Here is a 16,346-nt window from a genome sequence, read left to right on the forward strand (position 1 = left end):
AAATACATAAAAGCAATAGAATGAGTTGGGAAATTGATGTTATGGTGGATAGTTTTAGCAATGTAAATGTTTGCGAGCTGCGAGAATTTGAGATTATTGAATCTGGTTAAGTCAAACAATTATACTGGGATTGAGCCATACCGTAAAACCAAGTTACAATTCAAATAATCATGGTCCAATTTTATAACTCACAACGCTCGGCATCCTTAATTTGGCAAATTATCTGGTTCTTTAAATAGTATTTTTTTCATCTTATTCTATCAAATTCACTTTAAAGTGTCATAAGTTAAAAGTCAACTATTCTGCCTTTGTTTGAGTAAGAAATTTTTAGATGAAAACTTAATTGCAGTTTCGTGGTGTTCTTTTATCTCAATTCAAAACCAACCGAGCTAGATTTAGAGATTTAAAAAAAAATAAAATAAAATATGTAATTTAAAATTTAAAATTTAAAATCGAAATAGAATGTGCCAAAAAATAGAAATAGAATGTGCCAAGATTTTGATGATCCCAACTGCATACGGATAAGAGACGGGTTGAGGATCTTCGGGCTTCAGGACAAAATCTAGTCTTCGTAGGCGTGAGTCACGTGAGTTTGACACTCAATTTCAGCAATAAAGACACAATTAATTAAATATAATAAATAATAAATAGGTAGATCATTTTAAATCAACAATTTAATATTTTAAAACTTTAAGTTGGCTATCCAACTGTTCAATTTATTTGATTTAAATTAATCAATAATATTTTGACTTTACAATTTAAATTAATTATTTGCATTGATATATTTATTTATTTTGAGAATAAGCTTTGATATATTTATAGTTTAAAATATTACATAAAGTATATGAATTAAATATATACTAATAATAGACGTCACATTCTAATTTTATAATTTTAAATATTATTTACTGACTCAAATCAAACAGATTAAAAGGTTGTATGATAAAATTAAAATTTTAAAAAAATTACATAGCAAATCAAATGGTCCATAATTAAGTGAGAATATTTTGTCGGCAGAAATTGCTGTGAACGAGTATTAGAGAAATTATTCAGATGAACCGTACAAACACAATTTAATTAAATAATAATTTTAATAACCTTATCAAAAATAACAAATTATATTTTAAATTGTCGAGGACGTAATAGTACTTTCCCCCCAATAATATTCGAGGCGCCTAAAAAAATTAATTAATTCCGCTATTTATTTTGGGCCGTATCCGGATCCTACTTGGTGGGTCCCACAGGATTCAACCATTTGAAATTCTCTCTCATTCCCTCCGTAGACCACTTCATGTCCTACGCCACTCGTACACACGCATCTGTACACCTCCCATCTTTCCACCGTCCATCCAATCAAAAGTAAATCCGTACCGTCCGTATTATACGACATTGGACGGTGATGCGGGAGGTAGGGGTACACCGGGTGCAGGGAATATCGGGTTTGGTATTCGGCTCTCTCGCGACTCGTCGCTTTCGAAGCTCGCCACCATTTACTCCGTCGATCTCTCTCGTCGCTTTCTCTCTCCTCCCCCAAATCCCGCTCTCACGTAACGAATCCACCCCACTCTCTCTCTCTCTCTCTCTCTCTCTCTCACACACACACACACACTAAGCGATCATGGAGGATTCGACGAGGGAGGCGAGGATCGGAGAAGCGGAGGTCGAGGGGAAGAGGCGGATGGTGGATTACCTTAACGAGGACGACGACGGCGAGGAGATCGACGCAGTTCGGAAGGGGACGAAGGCCCCTTTAATGTCGTGTTCTTGTTCGTCTTCTTCGATCTCTTCCCGAAGCCCTCGGACTCTGCTCTCAAAGTGGTTGCTTCGAACCTCGAAGAGGGGCGGGGGGAGTGGCGGTGGGATGGGGGGGTCGGGGTTGGGTCGATTGGTGAGGTTCTCCAGGTTTTATGGTGGCAAGAGGAGGTCTGAGGAGAGTAGTGGGAAGCTCACCGTGTCTTCAGGTATGTTAGGGTTTCGATTCAATCCCCGCTTGTTTTGTTCGTTTGAGTCTTTCTTTTTATTTTATTGTGTTTTTATGCTGTTGTTGATAGAAAAAAAAAAATCACCTTCTTTGATATAATTCTTTTGTGGTACATGTATATGTTATGCAGTAATAGCAGCAGCTCTTATTGGTTTCATGTCGTTGCTTTTCGTTTTATATAATCTGTGGTGTTGATAAATGTCTAATTTTTGTTTTTTATTCATATCGAGGCGCAGTTTATGGTCATTTATACTCTGCTGATATGCTAAAACAAGTCAATTACATTCATTTCCCTATGTTTTTTAAAAGGGAATTCATTTTAGACTCTACGTTTTTGGCATTTGTTTTGAATATTTGTGTTTTGCAAGAACTCAAATGCTCTTAAAACTTTTCTTTCCAGGGTTGAGGTCCGAAGATGCATCCTTTAACCTCGGTATAGGGCTTGGTTTGGCACTCCTCCTAGCTAAAACAGCAAGTGAATTTAATAAAATGTCGGAAGTTCGGACGCAAATGGAGATGCTGCTTAAACAGATTAAAGATGAGTTTGGGAAGAAAGATGTGATCAGTGGCCTATCTGGGTCAAGCAACAGTCCTTCGTCTGCTACATTAGATTTCTCTTGAAATGCAATTAGAGAAGATACTATCGCTTCGCAGTACAATGGATATTTATCACATCAGGGAGGGCTGAGATTTATAAAGGAATCTGGTAGTCGTGAGGTAGTCGGCTGTGAAAGCTCCTTGAAGATGAATAAACTTGAAGCAGAACTTGAAGTCGAACTAGAGCGTCTACAGCTCAACATGGAGGGAGAAAATACATTATTATTTCCAGAACAACATAGAACAGAGGTATCCTTCTCACAAAGATGTTTGTTTTCCATTCTCGGAACTGATTGAACTATTTAATTATGTTATCTTTTCCCTGTATCCTTGCTATATACTTGAAATAAATACTAAAATATAACATAATTTTTTCTGCCATGTTTTAACTAATCTTCTATTATCATTTGCTTGATCATATCAGTCTCCAGAATTTGTCCTATTGATTTTATGTGTAGCTGTTGTGTTTGCCAGAATAAACTCTGTTAGGTCAGTGCATTTTCTAATTAAATTTTCTTGCAGTACTAATTGTATCCACTTCCTCAAACCAATTTTCTGTCTCGCGCTCAATGTTTGGGGACATCCGAAGACATCGTTTGCATTTCACCTCAGACATTAACCTTGCCTTTATTTTCTTTCTCAGAAACTCGTTACAGTTTGTTGTTTTGTGTACTTCAGTAAATACTCCTGTTAAAAAGAAAATGCTCATAGCACTTACAGTTTGTCTATTTCTTTTTGCGCCAAACAGGAGGAGTCAATTGATTCAGTTAGAATCTGATCAAAGTGTAGATTTTTCTTTTACTTACCTATACCTTTAAATTTTTATACTTCTGGATAATTTGAGTAAAATCTTATGCATTTCACGTAATGATACTTGGTTTCCGGCGGTAACAATTGATTAATCCAATGTTGTATTATCATATATATTGTCTGTCATTGTAGTTTGTTTCCAACCAAAATTTGGTTTTCTTTATGTTTTACTTTGTTTTCCATCAAATCTTTATGAATTCAAATGTCGTAAGAAAAGGATAAAAGATAACAAAAATATATAGAAGTTACTACCTACAAGATTAGTTATTTGTTTTTTGTTTGTTCGATCAATTGAAATAAAAGAGGATGACTGATCTTTCTCTTCATTTGTATCATTATTTTTTTGAGCGAATTGAAGTTATCCAGTGACTGCACCAGTTCTTCTAAAAGCTTCACTGGATATGTGGAGGAATTTGATGAGGGTGAGGAAGAAGACAACGGTCAATACTCTGGAGTTTCAGCGATTGAGCTGGAGAGGAAGCTCCATGAGCTTCTACATACAAGACAGCAAGAGCGGATAGCGGAGTTGGAATCCACACTTAAATGCGTTGAGAGAAAGCTTGTTGAGAAAGAAATCGAGGCACGTCGGTGGAAGGATGCTGCAAGGGTTGCATCACAGAATAGGGACAAAACTTTGGTAAGTATCGAAATAAAAAAAAGGGGGTATAACATATTAACTTTGAACTACAAACCATTTTGAAATGGGTACCTCAATTTTAAACTATTGCATCACCTTTCCATTCCTTTTGTCAAGTTTTGCTAGAAGTTTACCTTTTAAGTCAAATAGTTCTTTTATTATTCAGTTAAGTAACTGAGCATTTCTCTAGGTCAAGAATATTGAGTCGAAAATAGATAAATAAATCAAACGTACTTAATATTGGGCAGTAATATCAAACTTTTAAAATCAAGACATTTGTTTAAAAGTATCTTTGAAACATTTTTTTTCCCTTGGTTCGCTTGGGCTGCTTCTCTGTTACTGATGAGTAGCAACTAGAAGTTTGGCAAACAAAAAAAAGTCTAAAGCTTGGGCAAGAATCTGTAAAGGCACTCACTCATTTGATATCATTTATGATAACTGTGTGTTGCTTTTCAGGTGAAGTCATGTGAAATATAGTAAAGGATGATATAGCTTCCCACATAAATTCTTTGAGGCTGAAAAAGGCTGAATATAGGGAAACTGTGATTGAAATCGGCAAAATTGTTATGGAAGCCTGTAGCGCAATCGCGAGAGGATCGGTCTCAGGTTGGAGATACTGAAGAGAGAGGAAACATGTTTGGAATGATTGAATTGGAAACTTGCAGGGAATTGATGGAATACGATAAAATATCTGTAAATAAAAGTTGCAGATAAGTGAGTATATGTGCATGGTTTTGGATCACACATAGTAACATCTCAGAACTGGATTCATATTAATAGGCGAGGGCATGTGATCATCTTGCATTTCTTGTACTGTTTTGGTTTATTGTGGTGTAATATAGTAACTGTTGGTTTTATAGTGCAAATTGTTTAAAGATCAATGTGGTCTTATGCTCCTGAATCAAGTACAGCTTGAGATTTGTGTCTAATTGCTGAACAATTAATTGAAGCTGCACCTCTCTGCATAAAATTGGATTGGCCTCAGCATGGAGATCTCTTAGTTGTGCTGTAATTGTTGGGCTAAGCTTGAGTTTAAGATATATTGACTTGGTTTATATTATATTTATAAGTGGATTAAGAACTATGAGTTTTTGTTTGGCTTGGCTTCTGCTTTTGACCCTTCTACCACGGAGATACGGCACAAAAATAAACAAGCGAAATTTCTCCGGAGTCCTATTGGGATGCTTCTAATAGCATTAAGTACTTCGTACTATCCAAATTTTTACAGTTAAATTTATTTATTATTTTTATTTATTAAATTATACTATTCAATCAATAAATCGTTCAAGCAGAAAGAATAACTATTGTTGTAATCGTATATTTTTTTATTTAAAGATTGAAAATTTAATAGTATCAATAACCTACCTGGTGCTGTTAGAAATATTTTAGCCTAATTCAATATTTTGGCTATAAATATTTAATTTTTATTACACTACATCTAGCTAAGGTGTTTATTTATCTTTATTTATCAAATCTCTAATTATTAAATAAGTCTAATCCACACGTCAATACTTTATTTCTATATATACTGCATATTTCGAGAGCACGGTCAAGCCAATCATTCACTGCCACGTCGTCAAACGTCCCACGTTTCGCCGCCCCACTGGTTCATAACCCTTTCAATGACGTACCCCCCTTCATCGAAATTATTATAAAGTGAACCCCCCAAAAAAAAAAAACTTGACTATAGACCAGCGTCGCATAGACCCTCCGTATGCGACGAAGTCCCCAAAGAGAGAGAGAGAGAGAGAGAGAGGGAGAGACGGAGAGGTGTAGCTTTAGCTTACGCTCACCGGCCCAGTGCGTGCACGCGCCAATCTCACCGCTCTGGAGAGCCGAGCAACGAACGGCGCCGCCGTGGCTCCGCCGGGCCCCGAGGGGCTCTCTCGCCGGAAGGTCCCCTCCTCCTCCGCCGAAACCCTAAACCTAGCCCGCGACCGAAACCCTAGCCGCCGCTCCCGCCGCCGCTCCGACCCCGATATCCCCTTCTGGCAAAGCTACTGGTTCCTCGCGCTCCTCCTCCTCGTGGCCTTCGGCTTCCTCGCCATCTCCGTCTCCCTCTTCCTCGGCCTCGACCTCCCCGACTCCTCCCCCTCCCCTGACCCTGACTCCGCCGTCCCCGACGCCGATGAGGGCGTCGAGGTGAGCCTCTGCAAATCGCTTCGATTTATATTGCACGTCTCGATCTCTTCGTTCTCTGATTTTATGATATGATTGTGTTTTTGTCATCTTTTTTTGGGGGAGGGTTTCAGATTACGTATGGATCCGTGATCAAGTTGATGCACGAGAGGACCAAATTTCGATTGCATTCGCACGAGGTGCCCTACGGATCGGGCAGCGGACAACAGTCGGTTACCGGATTTCCCAATGTTGATGACTCTAACAGCTACTGGGTATGTGATCGGATTAGATTCATTGCAGCTTGATTTTAATTTGTTTTAGAATTGATTTGTTTTGCTTCATTTTGTGATTGATCGGTGAATCGGTATAATGCTAGTTAATTGGATCTAATTCGATTTTATGATTTTGAACTACAATGGCTGAGAATAACTTTGTATTAAATTTGTCTTTGATAATCTCCCCTCTTGCTTGTTTTTACTATTAATGAGAATTCAGGCATAAAAAAATCAAGTGTTAGCATAGTGTTTGCGAGCACCAAAACAGTTTGCTTGTGAAGTTGAATGATATGGTTTCCAACGTTCTGGACTTCTGAATGTTTGATTGTCTATATTGCGGCATTAAACTTGTCACAGTAGGGCTGGCGATGTACATATAATCGTGCACGTTTGGCTTACTACTTAGTAGTGATGTAATGTGTTTAGTAGATGTGTTTAGTAGTGATGTAATGTGCACGTTTGGTTTATGTGTAATGATGCTTTTAGGGGCAAATTTTGTATGTGATTCTATATAGATGGTTGTACTCTTGATTTAAATATAAAAACATCTCAAAAATGTGGTAATAGTGAAGCTTGATGATTTTGTAGCATCTTGCTACCGTAAAGCCTGGAACCCTTCCTTTTGCAGTTGGACACTTTATGAATGCAATTAATGCACTTAGTTTATTGGCACGGGTCAATGACATCGTAAGTTGAAATGTAGATACACCGAATGATACTGAGCTTGAGTCCAAAAGATAGCTTAATCTATTCTTCTGCACTTGATGGTCTAATTCCTTGCTTATGTTATGGATAGTGGCAAACGGCATTCAATGCATATCGAATAAGCAGCCCTTCAGTGAGATTTCTTAATAAGAATAAAGAAATAAGTGTGAGGATTTCATCCATCCCAACCTTTGACTGCCAAGGCTTGACATGAAGACAGGATAACATATCTTTTCATGCAATTTGTTTTGCAAGTTGGTGTTTCTTTCTGTGCCATGAATTATAGTTTTTTTGGCATGCCTCTGCGTGTTATAATGTCTTACTGGATGCTAAGCAGTTTTTTTTTTTTTTCATTTAGCATTTATACATTCATTCATTTCTTATATGAATATTGTTAATTATGCAGATTGTGAGGCCTCGACCTGATTCATCTGCAAAACAAGGTGATCCAATACCAAACGGAACAATTATAAGGTTACAACACATGAGGACTCGAAAATGGCTTCATAGCCACTTGCATCCATCCCCTATAACCGGCAACCTGGAGGTTAGTACTGTTATTCTTCTCGTGTGGGAAAATCTAGTTATAATTCTGATGTTCCACTTCCTACATTGTGTGAACCAGTCATGCTTACAGTTCATCAGATAAATCAGTATGAATAGGTAGCAACTAACGATCTACCAAGTATTAAAATTCAAGCTACTTTCTTATCTGCACGTGAAAGATCAGTGAAAGTTACACATCTTGTGCATTTGGCGGTCTCGTTGGATTCAAAAGAGAAGTCTTGTTAGTGCCAAAGTTTGAATTGACTGATGTCTCCTCGGTTGGTGTATCACTCTATTTTGCTAACAATTATTAAGTACGCAATCATATTTGAAAGCTATATGTCTTTTGTGAGGAAAGCACATTTTACTGATGTTTTGCAGGGAATGAACTTGCTATATAGATTCCCTTAGGTAAAGTGTTGTCATAGTGCTTTTAGAATCCAATAAAAGTTTATCCGATTCTCATCTTTAAAGACTCTGGAAACGCATTTGGGTTACTATCATGGAAAAGGAGACTATGGTTGCAGTGGATAAATTGCACAAATTGAAAGTTGATTTTTATTATGCAAATTACTTGCAAGCAGCATGTATTGTCCCATCTCGGTGGTCTTCTGTCGTTGAATGCAAAAGAACTACTCTTAAGAAAGTTATGTGCACTCATAACTTAACGCGGCATACCTAAGGTCCGCTCATAAGTTTATGTGCTCTTAGTAAAGTGTTGGGAGGATTAGAGAAATAACTATGAATTGAGGAACATATTTTGGTAATTTTCTTTCATGCTGGTGAAGTCATAACTTTTAACTGTGATTATTCAGTATCTTCAATTAGCTGCTAAATATGTTTTTATTTCTTCTCAGGTCAGCTGCTTTGGAGGTGATAGTCAGTCAGATACTGGAGATTTTTGGCAGTAAGGATCTATTTGTCCAAGAAATATTTGAGATGATGAAAAAACGAATCCTTCATTCTAACTATTTGCCATTCTCCCCTTTCTCAGGCTTGAGATAGTGGGCGCTAGGAAAATATGGAGACAAGACCAAAGAATAAGACTTCGCCACATTGATACCGGTGGTTATCTCCACACTCATAATAAGAAATACACGCGCATAGCAGGAGGGCAGCAAGAGGTAAGGCAAATATAAAAAGCATTCTAGTGTAAAGATTTTCGACTGTTTATATAAAGATTTCTTTGCAAAATTGTAGGACTATTTGGGCAAAAATATACCAGACTCCTGAATTCTAGTGCGATTATAGATCAGTGCATGAACTCTAAAGTTGACTAAAACTACACGAATGATCTGCCATTGTTACAACTACCTGAACATCTAATTCCGATAAATTTCTGTATCCGCCGTTAGAATGTGATTGTCACATGGGGTTAAATGTTTGGGTCTGAGGTCTCTTCGATTAGTATTTGTGTAACTTGACTTCCATGTAACTGATGGTTGTTGGTTGAAACATGCAAATTGTATATGTTTTTATTCCTCCCCCCCCCCCCAATTTTAGAGTTCACTTAGTGATCTCTTATTGGAATTTTTTTTTTAAATTTTTTTGGGAGGTCAACTAACAAAGAGTAATTAATTCTTGTCAATCTTATATTTTCTGCTTTTGCAGGTTTGTGGTGTTGGTGACAAGCTGCCCGACAACGTATGGCTGGCGGCTGAAGGCGTCTATCTTCCGGCGAATGGAAATAAGTAAATTGCTCCGTCTTGTCGCAAAGTACATACTGTTGATTTGGTGGGACAACCAAACTCCGCTGTAGAGGGTTTTTGCATCAGATCGATCATACGGTGTACCAACTTTGGAGTCCTTTTCGCGCAGTTCTTTTGGGAGTAGCAAATTAAGAGCTCTTTAATATATATATATAGTTTCCTACGCTAATTTGGGCCTCAATTTTTTTCCCCCCTTCTCTCTTTAGATGTAATGAGATACTGTGACATCTATACATCTCGATAGACACCGAAACTAATGCTAGTGTGTTAGTTCCAATATCCATATCCTGGCACATGTCTACCTTTTGAACTGGTTGATTGCTCAATTCTTGTAGACACTTTCCTTTTTCTTTTCTCTTTCATATGCATAATATATATATATCTTTTATAATTGTATACAATGTAATCAAATCTATTCTAGATCATTGCGAGGGATGAACAGCTTGGGAAATATTGAAAAATGCCATTCATACACTCCCTTTGGGGCATAAATTATACATCCCATCCATTTTTATGTGTATGATTGCTTTTTTCAAAATTGATTGCCTTGTGTGACATAGGTTTGTGCGCATGAAAGCTGGTTTTGAATAGCGGGTGCACAAACTGGAGTATAAACTCCCAACCTCTTTAAATCTCCTCAGAACAACAATTAATCAATTGTACTAAACAATACAATTTTGTAGTGAAAAAATATGAAAGATTGGAAGAACTTTAAATTCTTTCTTTTTTGGAGCACTCAAAATATAAAAAAAATGCTTTAGCTATCACATTACCAAAATCATTGTACTTTTTACAAATCATTCGTTCTACCGACAAATTTTATTTTTTAACAATTTTTAAGAGGGTCGGAACTGTTAAGGGGCAGGAGCTGGGCCCGTATTATCGGGTCTTCTTACAGGCCCAATAAAGAATCTCGGCCTTCCAACACGTGAAATATTTTTACATTTTATATATATATTTTTTAAAAGGCAAATTGCTTATACAACTTGAAAAGTGTTACACTTTTGTATTTATTCCTTCAAATTAAAAGTAAAAAGTTGTAAATTCTTTCAAATATATCACCGAGAGTTAAATTTATCTTGTTATTTTTGTGAAATTACCATTTTATTCTTTCAAATACACTTTTATATTATAATAGAAATTTACCTTATGTTTAATTCGAGATGATTTAACGAAAATTAATAGAAAACGTATTTTTAAAAATAAAAAATAAAAAATAATATATTTAAAATAAAAAATAAAAATAAATAAAATATTTCAGAAATTTTAAGGAATAGTGATTTTGAAAGATATATATAGTAAATCATCCCTTAGGAAAAAAGGAAAAAAAAAGGAATCGCTTTTATTTCCACCACCTCGCCATTTTCAAGCGAATCGCAGGGCTTCGTTCTCTTCGTCGCTTGCGATCCCACGCTCGTCTCGCTTAATCCCCTGGATCATATCCAATTTCCAGGGAAATGGTAATCTCTCTCTTTTTTTTTTTTCTCGATTTGATTTCGTTCTCAATTCCTTAGATCTGGTTCACAGTTGAATTGATTCTCGTGGATTTGTTAGATCCGAAACATCGGATTTGATTCTTGTTTACTGGTGACTCTTCTCTGAGGGTTTCGTTTAAAACCCCTTCCTCAAGAGCAATCGATCAATTGCTAGATATACGAGAAGCCCCTTTTTTGAGATAATTTAGTTAATTTAGCACATGAGGTGTGTTTGATGCTTAACTTTCATCGTTTAAGCTTAGTTCTTAGTTCATAGCTGTGGTTCTCGTGCTTTAAAAAAAAAAACACAAAACAAAAAAAAGGAGAATTTTGTGATGCGGTTGAAAGCAAGGCATGCAAAAGCACATATTTCTGAGTATTTATATACTACTTAGGAATGATTCTCCATAGGTTTTGAGAATGATATTTGATTATTAGAATCAAGTGGATTCATATTTTGAGATCTGCATGTGGTAATCTCCATGTACTTAGAGTTATCGCGCACCGTTTTAGCGAGACAGATATAACGATCCGAGTTTTTCTTAAGAGAGATAGAGAGAGACCATAACAAATATTGCATAAGGAATCAACTATGTGATGTCCCTCTATATTTATAAACGATTTTTTTTTTTTAATTGCTCGGTGAAAATTGATTGAGGAATGAATTTATTATACTTTGATGTAGGCAGAACAAGAAAATTCTTGCACGTTCCTTATACTTATTCAGATTGGCACTATATCTATTATTATTTTTGAAATCTTAAATAGTTGTGGCAACACTTGCAGTGTCTTTGAATCACATAATATGCGCATTTTGTTAATCTGTTCATTTTAGTAGTTAATCGATCATTGCCATTAAAACTATGTTTAAATGCGTGTTTGTCATATGAATATCGAGGCCTTCATTAACCAATTTGGTTTTGATAAGCTGCATTTCCGGTTATTGGTTCTTCATTGAGGTGAAACAATATTGAAAGTAATAGTGCAAATGCCAGGCTAAAGAAAATCTATCTTTACATCTTGAGTTCTTCTTCAAAATGTTCCATGTGATCTTTCTATCATGTTTATGTGAAAATTTTATATCGATTCACATGTTCTATTTGCAGGTCTATCACTCTAGCTTTGTTGAAGAAGATGGTATCACCAAAGCTTGTGGCTGCCCTTTGCTTCCATTAAAAAGCCACATTAAGGGTCCCGCTCCAGCTTCAAATCCAGGTCTCATATCTTATTTCTCTACGATCTATTCCAAATAAACAAAACTCGTCTTATCGATGATTGGCGTTTACATTTTTCCAGGCAAAATCGACATTGTTGACGAGGCAATAACGTTCTTTAGGGCGAACGTCTTCTTCAGAAACTTCGATATTAAGAGCCCAGCAGACAAATTACTCATTTACTTGACATTTTACATTAATGTGGCACTGAAAAGGCTGGAGGGTTGCAGAACACTAGCTGTTGGGACAAAGGCAATTATCAATTTGGGGCTAGAGAAGGTCCCTGTGCCCGGCGACCTGGGGTTTCCTTTTCCAGGCCTTTTTGCCCTTCCTCAATCTCAGGATGAAGCAGGTATATTGGCATTACTGGGTGCTTGTTTTCACCCGGCTTCTAAGGAGCTTGTCTGAAAAACTGTAGCCAAGTATTTGGCAAATTTAACATTTGGAGCTTCTGCTGTGGCTCGAAGCTGAAATGAGCTTCTGAAACCCAAAGCAAAAGCTCCAACTTAAAGTTTCTGCTTTTTCGTGAGAAGCTTTTTGCAGCGCTCGGGGGACATCGATCTACTCGGGCATCACGTCTATAGAAGCTCTACTGAGGCCATGCATGACCTTAAGATGTAGAAGCTATGCGAATAGCAAATAGAAGCTCCAATTCGAACCTTCCTTCTAACTCCATTAGGAAGTTGAGGTTATTTTTGAAGGTTGTTTGTGCTTCTTCGTACTGCACTTCTTTGGAGGCTCTGATAAAAAGTTGTGTGTTCATGTCTTTTCCTTAGAACAATAATATTAGTTGCTAAGACTATTTCTGGATCAATCCCTATCAGATCGATATTTGGGGTAGCATTAATCATCTTCTGTTGCTGGACTGCAGAGTTATTCAGGAATTATCTGAAGCAGATAAGGGAGGAAACAAGCGGAAGATTGCTAAGCTGCGCATATAGGCCTAACGGCACTCCAAATAAGTGGTGGTTGGCTTTTGCAAAGAGGAAGTTCATGAACATTATCATTCCCTAGGGTTGGAGCTCTTCAGGATACAGATTTTTCCTTTTCTTTTTTTTTTCTTTTAACTTTTTCAGTCATTGTGAAAGCTGTAATGATCAGTTAAGCTAGAAACGTGGGATTGTTATACCTGTAAAATTGGTGTATACTGAGAAAACTGGAAATTTCGTCTCTTATAGCGATTTGAGTTGGTCTTTATGTTTCTTTGTAACATTTTTGTGTAACAATTGCCGCTTTTATCTATCTGTTTTTTGATATTATCTTTGGTTTTGTTCAGGATTTTGCTTCAACATCTTTCGATATATGCATGAAAAAGCAAGATCAGTGGATATAAAGCATGAAGTCTACAGTTGCAGTAGTTTTGTTGCAGCAGGGCACATTCGCTTCAGGTGAATGTAAATGAGTTGTTTGGTGGACCCGGTCCAGGAATGCATTCTTTAGACAAGGCGTGGGGAAACGAACGCCGACTAAATAAATAAATAAATAAAATTCAACCTTTTTATATACCCCAACCCTGTATTTAATATCTTTCTTTCTTTCCCCTCGTCGTCTTCTTCTTCTCCACCCCACCCCCGATCGCTCGATCTCCGAAACCCTAATCAAAGATCACCACCACCACCCACACCCCAAGGTCCAACGCGGATCTAGGGTTTCACCTCTGCTTCAGGATAGGGTTTCTCGCATGCCCCTCCTCTTCTTTGCCTTCTCCTCCGATCCCTCCCATCCATGGCTTCCTCGATCCCTGCGGACGGCGGCGACGGCGACGGCGACGGTGGCGGCGGGGTGGAGATCCGGGAGGTGTGGGCGGAGAACCTGGAGGCGGAGTTCGCGGTGATCCGGTCCATCGTCGACGAGTACCCCTTCATCGCCCTGGACACGGAGTACCCCGGCGTCGCCTTCCGCGTGCTCTCCTGCCGCGACAGCTACCAGTGGCGGAACTACGACAACCTCGCCGCCAACGTCGACGTCCTCCACCTCATCCAGGTCGGGCTCACCTTCTCCGACGCCCTCGGCCGCCTCCCCTGCCTCCCCCGCCCCTGCCTCTGGCAATTCAACTTCCGCGAGTTCGACCCCGAGGCCCATCCCTGCGCCCCGGACTCCATCGCCCTCCTCCGCGCCGCCGGCATCGACTTCGCCCGCAACCGCGCCCAGGGCGTCAGTGCCGCCCGCTTCGCCGAGCTCCTCATGACGTCGGGCGCCGTCCTCAACGACTCCGTCACCTGGATCACCTTCCACGGCTCCTCCGACATCGCCTACCTCCTCAAGATCCTAAAGCCCCTCTCGATGCCCGAAACCATCCGCGGCTTCTGTATTCTAGCTAAGATTTTCTTTCCCAATCTCTATGATGTGAAACACCTCATGAAGTTCTGCCGCGGCCCTCTCTACGGGGGGCTCAAGAAGCTCGCCGAGAGCCTGGGCGTAGAGCGCATCGGAATCAGCCATCAGGCTGGGTCCGATAGCCTGGTCACGGCACGGTGCTTTAGGAGGTTGTTAGATTTGCACCTCAAGGATAGGGCTGAGCAGTATGCTGGGATCTTGTATGGTCTTAATGACGATCCGTCGGTAAGGCTCTACTAATAAAAATTTGCAGTTGCGTTGAAACGAGATATAGAAAAGTCGTTTACTTTATCTCTTCGGGGTTCTGATGCTGGGTCATCTCTTCGCATTTCTCTGCATATATGTTAGTTGATTCTATATTTGGCTTTAGTAGTTAACTAGATCACATTTTAGATGGCTGCGGGTTTTACACAGTCTCAACGACGGTAAGATCAAGATAGTATTTCGGATAAAATTTGCAAATTTTCTGATACTTGGTTAATTCTTTTGCATTTCCTCTGCATATATGTTAGTTGCTTCTTTCTTTGGCTTTAGTAGCTAGCTTGGTTAACTATTTAGATGGTTGCCTGTTGTTAGTAGCAAGACTCGGATAGGATTGGTTCCGTTAAATAAATGTTGAACTCCTAGATTTGCTTAAGTTATTTAGGCTATTTGTCAATCGAATAATACTAGGAGATCCAACGCAACTCAATTATGAACGAGTGGCATTCAGAATATTGTTAGATGAGAGCTCAAATTCAAATTCAAATTCAAATTCAAATTCAAGATGACGGATCTAATGTGACAGGAAAAGAGTTCATCAGATTTCAGTCGGATGAGAGCTCAAATTTAGATTCAGGAGTTGTTAAATGAATTGATCTTAGTAGATATCGCAGGGTTTGTTAAGATTTCAAATACCTTTAAATTTGCCGACTTTATATGATAAGATGTGGATAGCATTTGTTTAAAGACATTAATAGATATGAATCTTATGTAGTTTGTAATATTTGTATATAGATTAAATCATTAGTATGTAATACTGGTAGCGACTTTTAGGTAAGTAACCTGTTGCCCTTAAATGCTTTTTCTGTCTATTAGTCTCCTTTAACGATCTTGGTTTTCTTTTCCTTTCTGATCAGTTATCTAGTTCTTCGTTTATTGTCAGTTATCAATAATCACGTTATTTCCCATTTGTAATGGTTATGGATTATATAGTTATTCTTTTGCCGACTGTTCCATTCTGCTCTATGTCAAATCACTGTTATATCAACTAGTTTGGCTTGCCAACGCTGTCCTTCTTTATTGTTTTTTATATCTTCTGAGAAGTTTTTGGCGTTTGAGATGCTTTTCTTGAAGTCTGATGCTGTTGTTGCTTCTGTGCTTTAAGTGTTGATTTTGGGGTTAATCGAATGGTTGAGAATCCAGCGCCGTTCAGAATATCTGATCTTGCATGCTATTATCTTTCAAATCGCCTCAACTAGTTCATCGGCATTCTGTTCTTTTAAGATAACTCTACATGCTTTTAGCTATCTTAAAAATTCATGTTCTTTGTGGTTTGAGGAACACAATTTTCTTGAAAAGTTTGGAGGTTGGCCTCTATTTTTTTTTGTTGTGGTGTAATGAAGCAGTGAGCCAAGAATAGTTAATTATTGGATTTTTTTGGGTAAATAAAGGACTCCAATAGAGTTATTAGTGCATATTTCTATTGTAGGAAGAAAATGCTATGCTATTATGCTTGAGAGAAAATCTTTGGTATAAATTCGTTACCGTTTCTTCTTCACACTATGCTTAAAAGGAAGAGGACAAGAGGACATTGACCTGTTGTCATGAACTTGAATAAGCATTCGATGAGATCGTGGAAAAGTGGCTAAGGGGATGCCTGTTACAGTCTTATATGGTTGTTATTTTTGGTGAGAAAGGTTCGGATAGTTTTCTAGTAAGTCTTACTGTTGGTATTACA

General features: G+C 38.1%; 3 protein-coding genes and 1 pseudogene across 4 annotated transcripts; all 4 read left to right on the forward strand.

The window, feature by feature from the left end:
• LOC109720003 lies at positions 1,619-4,882 on the forward strand (annotated as a pseudogene).
• Positions 5,808-9,787, forward strand: LOC109720004 (stromal cell-derived factor 2-like protein; the record flags this gene model as incomplete). The annotated part of the gene is made up of 6 exons (XM_020246864.1): positions 5,808-6,167; positions 6,278-6,418; positions 7,533-7,673; positions 8,530-8,579; positions 8,667-8,796; positions 9,284-9,787. Coding segments are annotated over 6 exons (906 nt in total), but the record flags the coding sequence as incomplete, so codon positions are not given.
• On the forward strand, positions 10,697-13,267 carry LOC109720156 (actin-related protein 2/3 complex subunit 3). 2 transcript variants are annotated; one of them, XM_020247051.1, is made up of 5 exons: positions 10,697-10,841; positions 11,963-12,071; positions 12,153-12,422; positions 12,604-12,758; positions 12,942-13,056. In XM_020247051.1, exons 1-4 carry the CDS (start codon positions 10,839-10,841, stop codon positions 12,711-12,713), a joined length of 492 nt encoding a protein of 163 aa, XP_020102640.1. In that variant the 5' UTR covers positions 10,697-10,838; the 3' UTR covers positions 12,714-12,758; positions 12,942-13,056. The 2 variants fall into 2 exon arrangements, with proteins under 2 accessions (XP_020102640.1, XP_020102639.1); XM_020247050.1 differs by lacking the exon at positions 12,604-12,758 and having other exon boundaries at positions 12,942-13,267.
• LOC109720155 (probable CCR4-associated factor 1 homolog 7) lies at positions 13,456-16,083 on the forward strand. Its single transcript, XM_020247049.1, has one exon. The coding sequence runs from the start codon at positions 13,796-13,798 to the stop codon at positions 14,645-14,647; it is 852 nt and encodes a 283-aa protein (XP_020102638.1). The 5' UTR covers positions 13,456-13,795; the 3' UTR covers positions 14,648-16,083.

The sequence above is a fragment of the Ananas comosus genome, linkage group 14, assembly GCF_001540865.1.
Source record: "Ananas comosus cultivar F153 linkage group 14, ASM154086v1, whole genome shotgun sequence".
NCBI lineage: Eukaryota > Viridiplantae > Streptophyta > Magnoliopsida > Poales > Bromeliaceae > Ananas > Ananas comosus.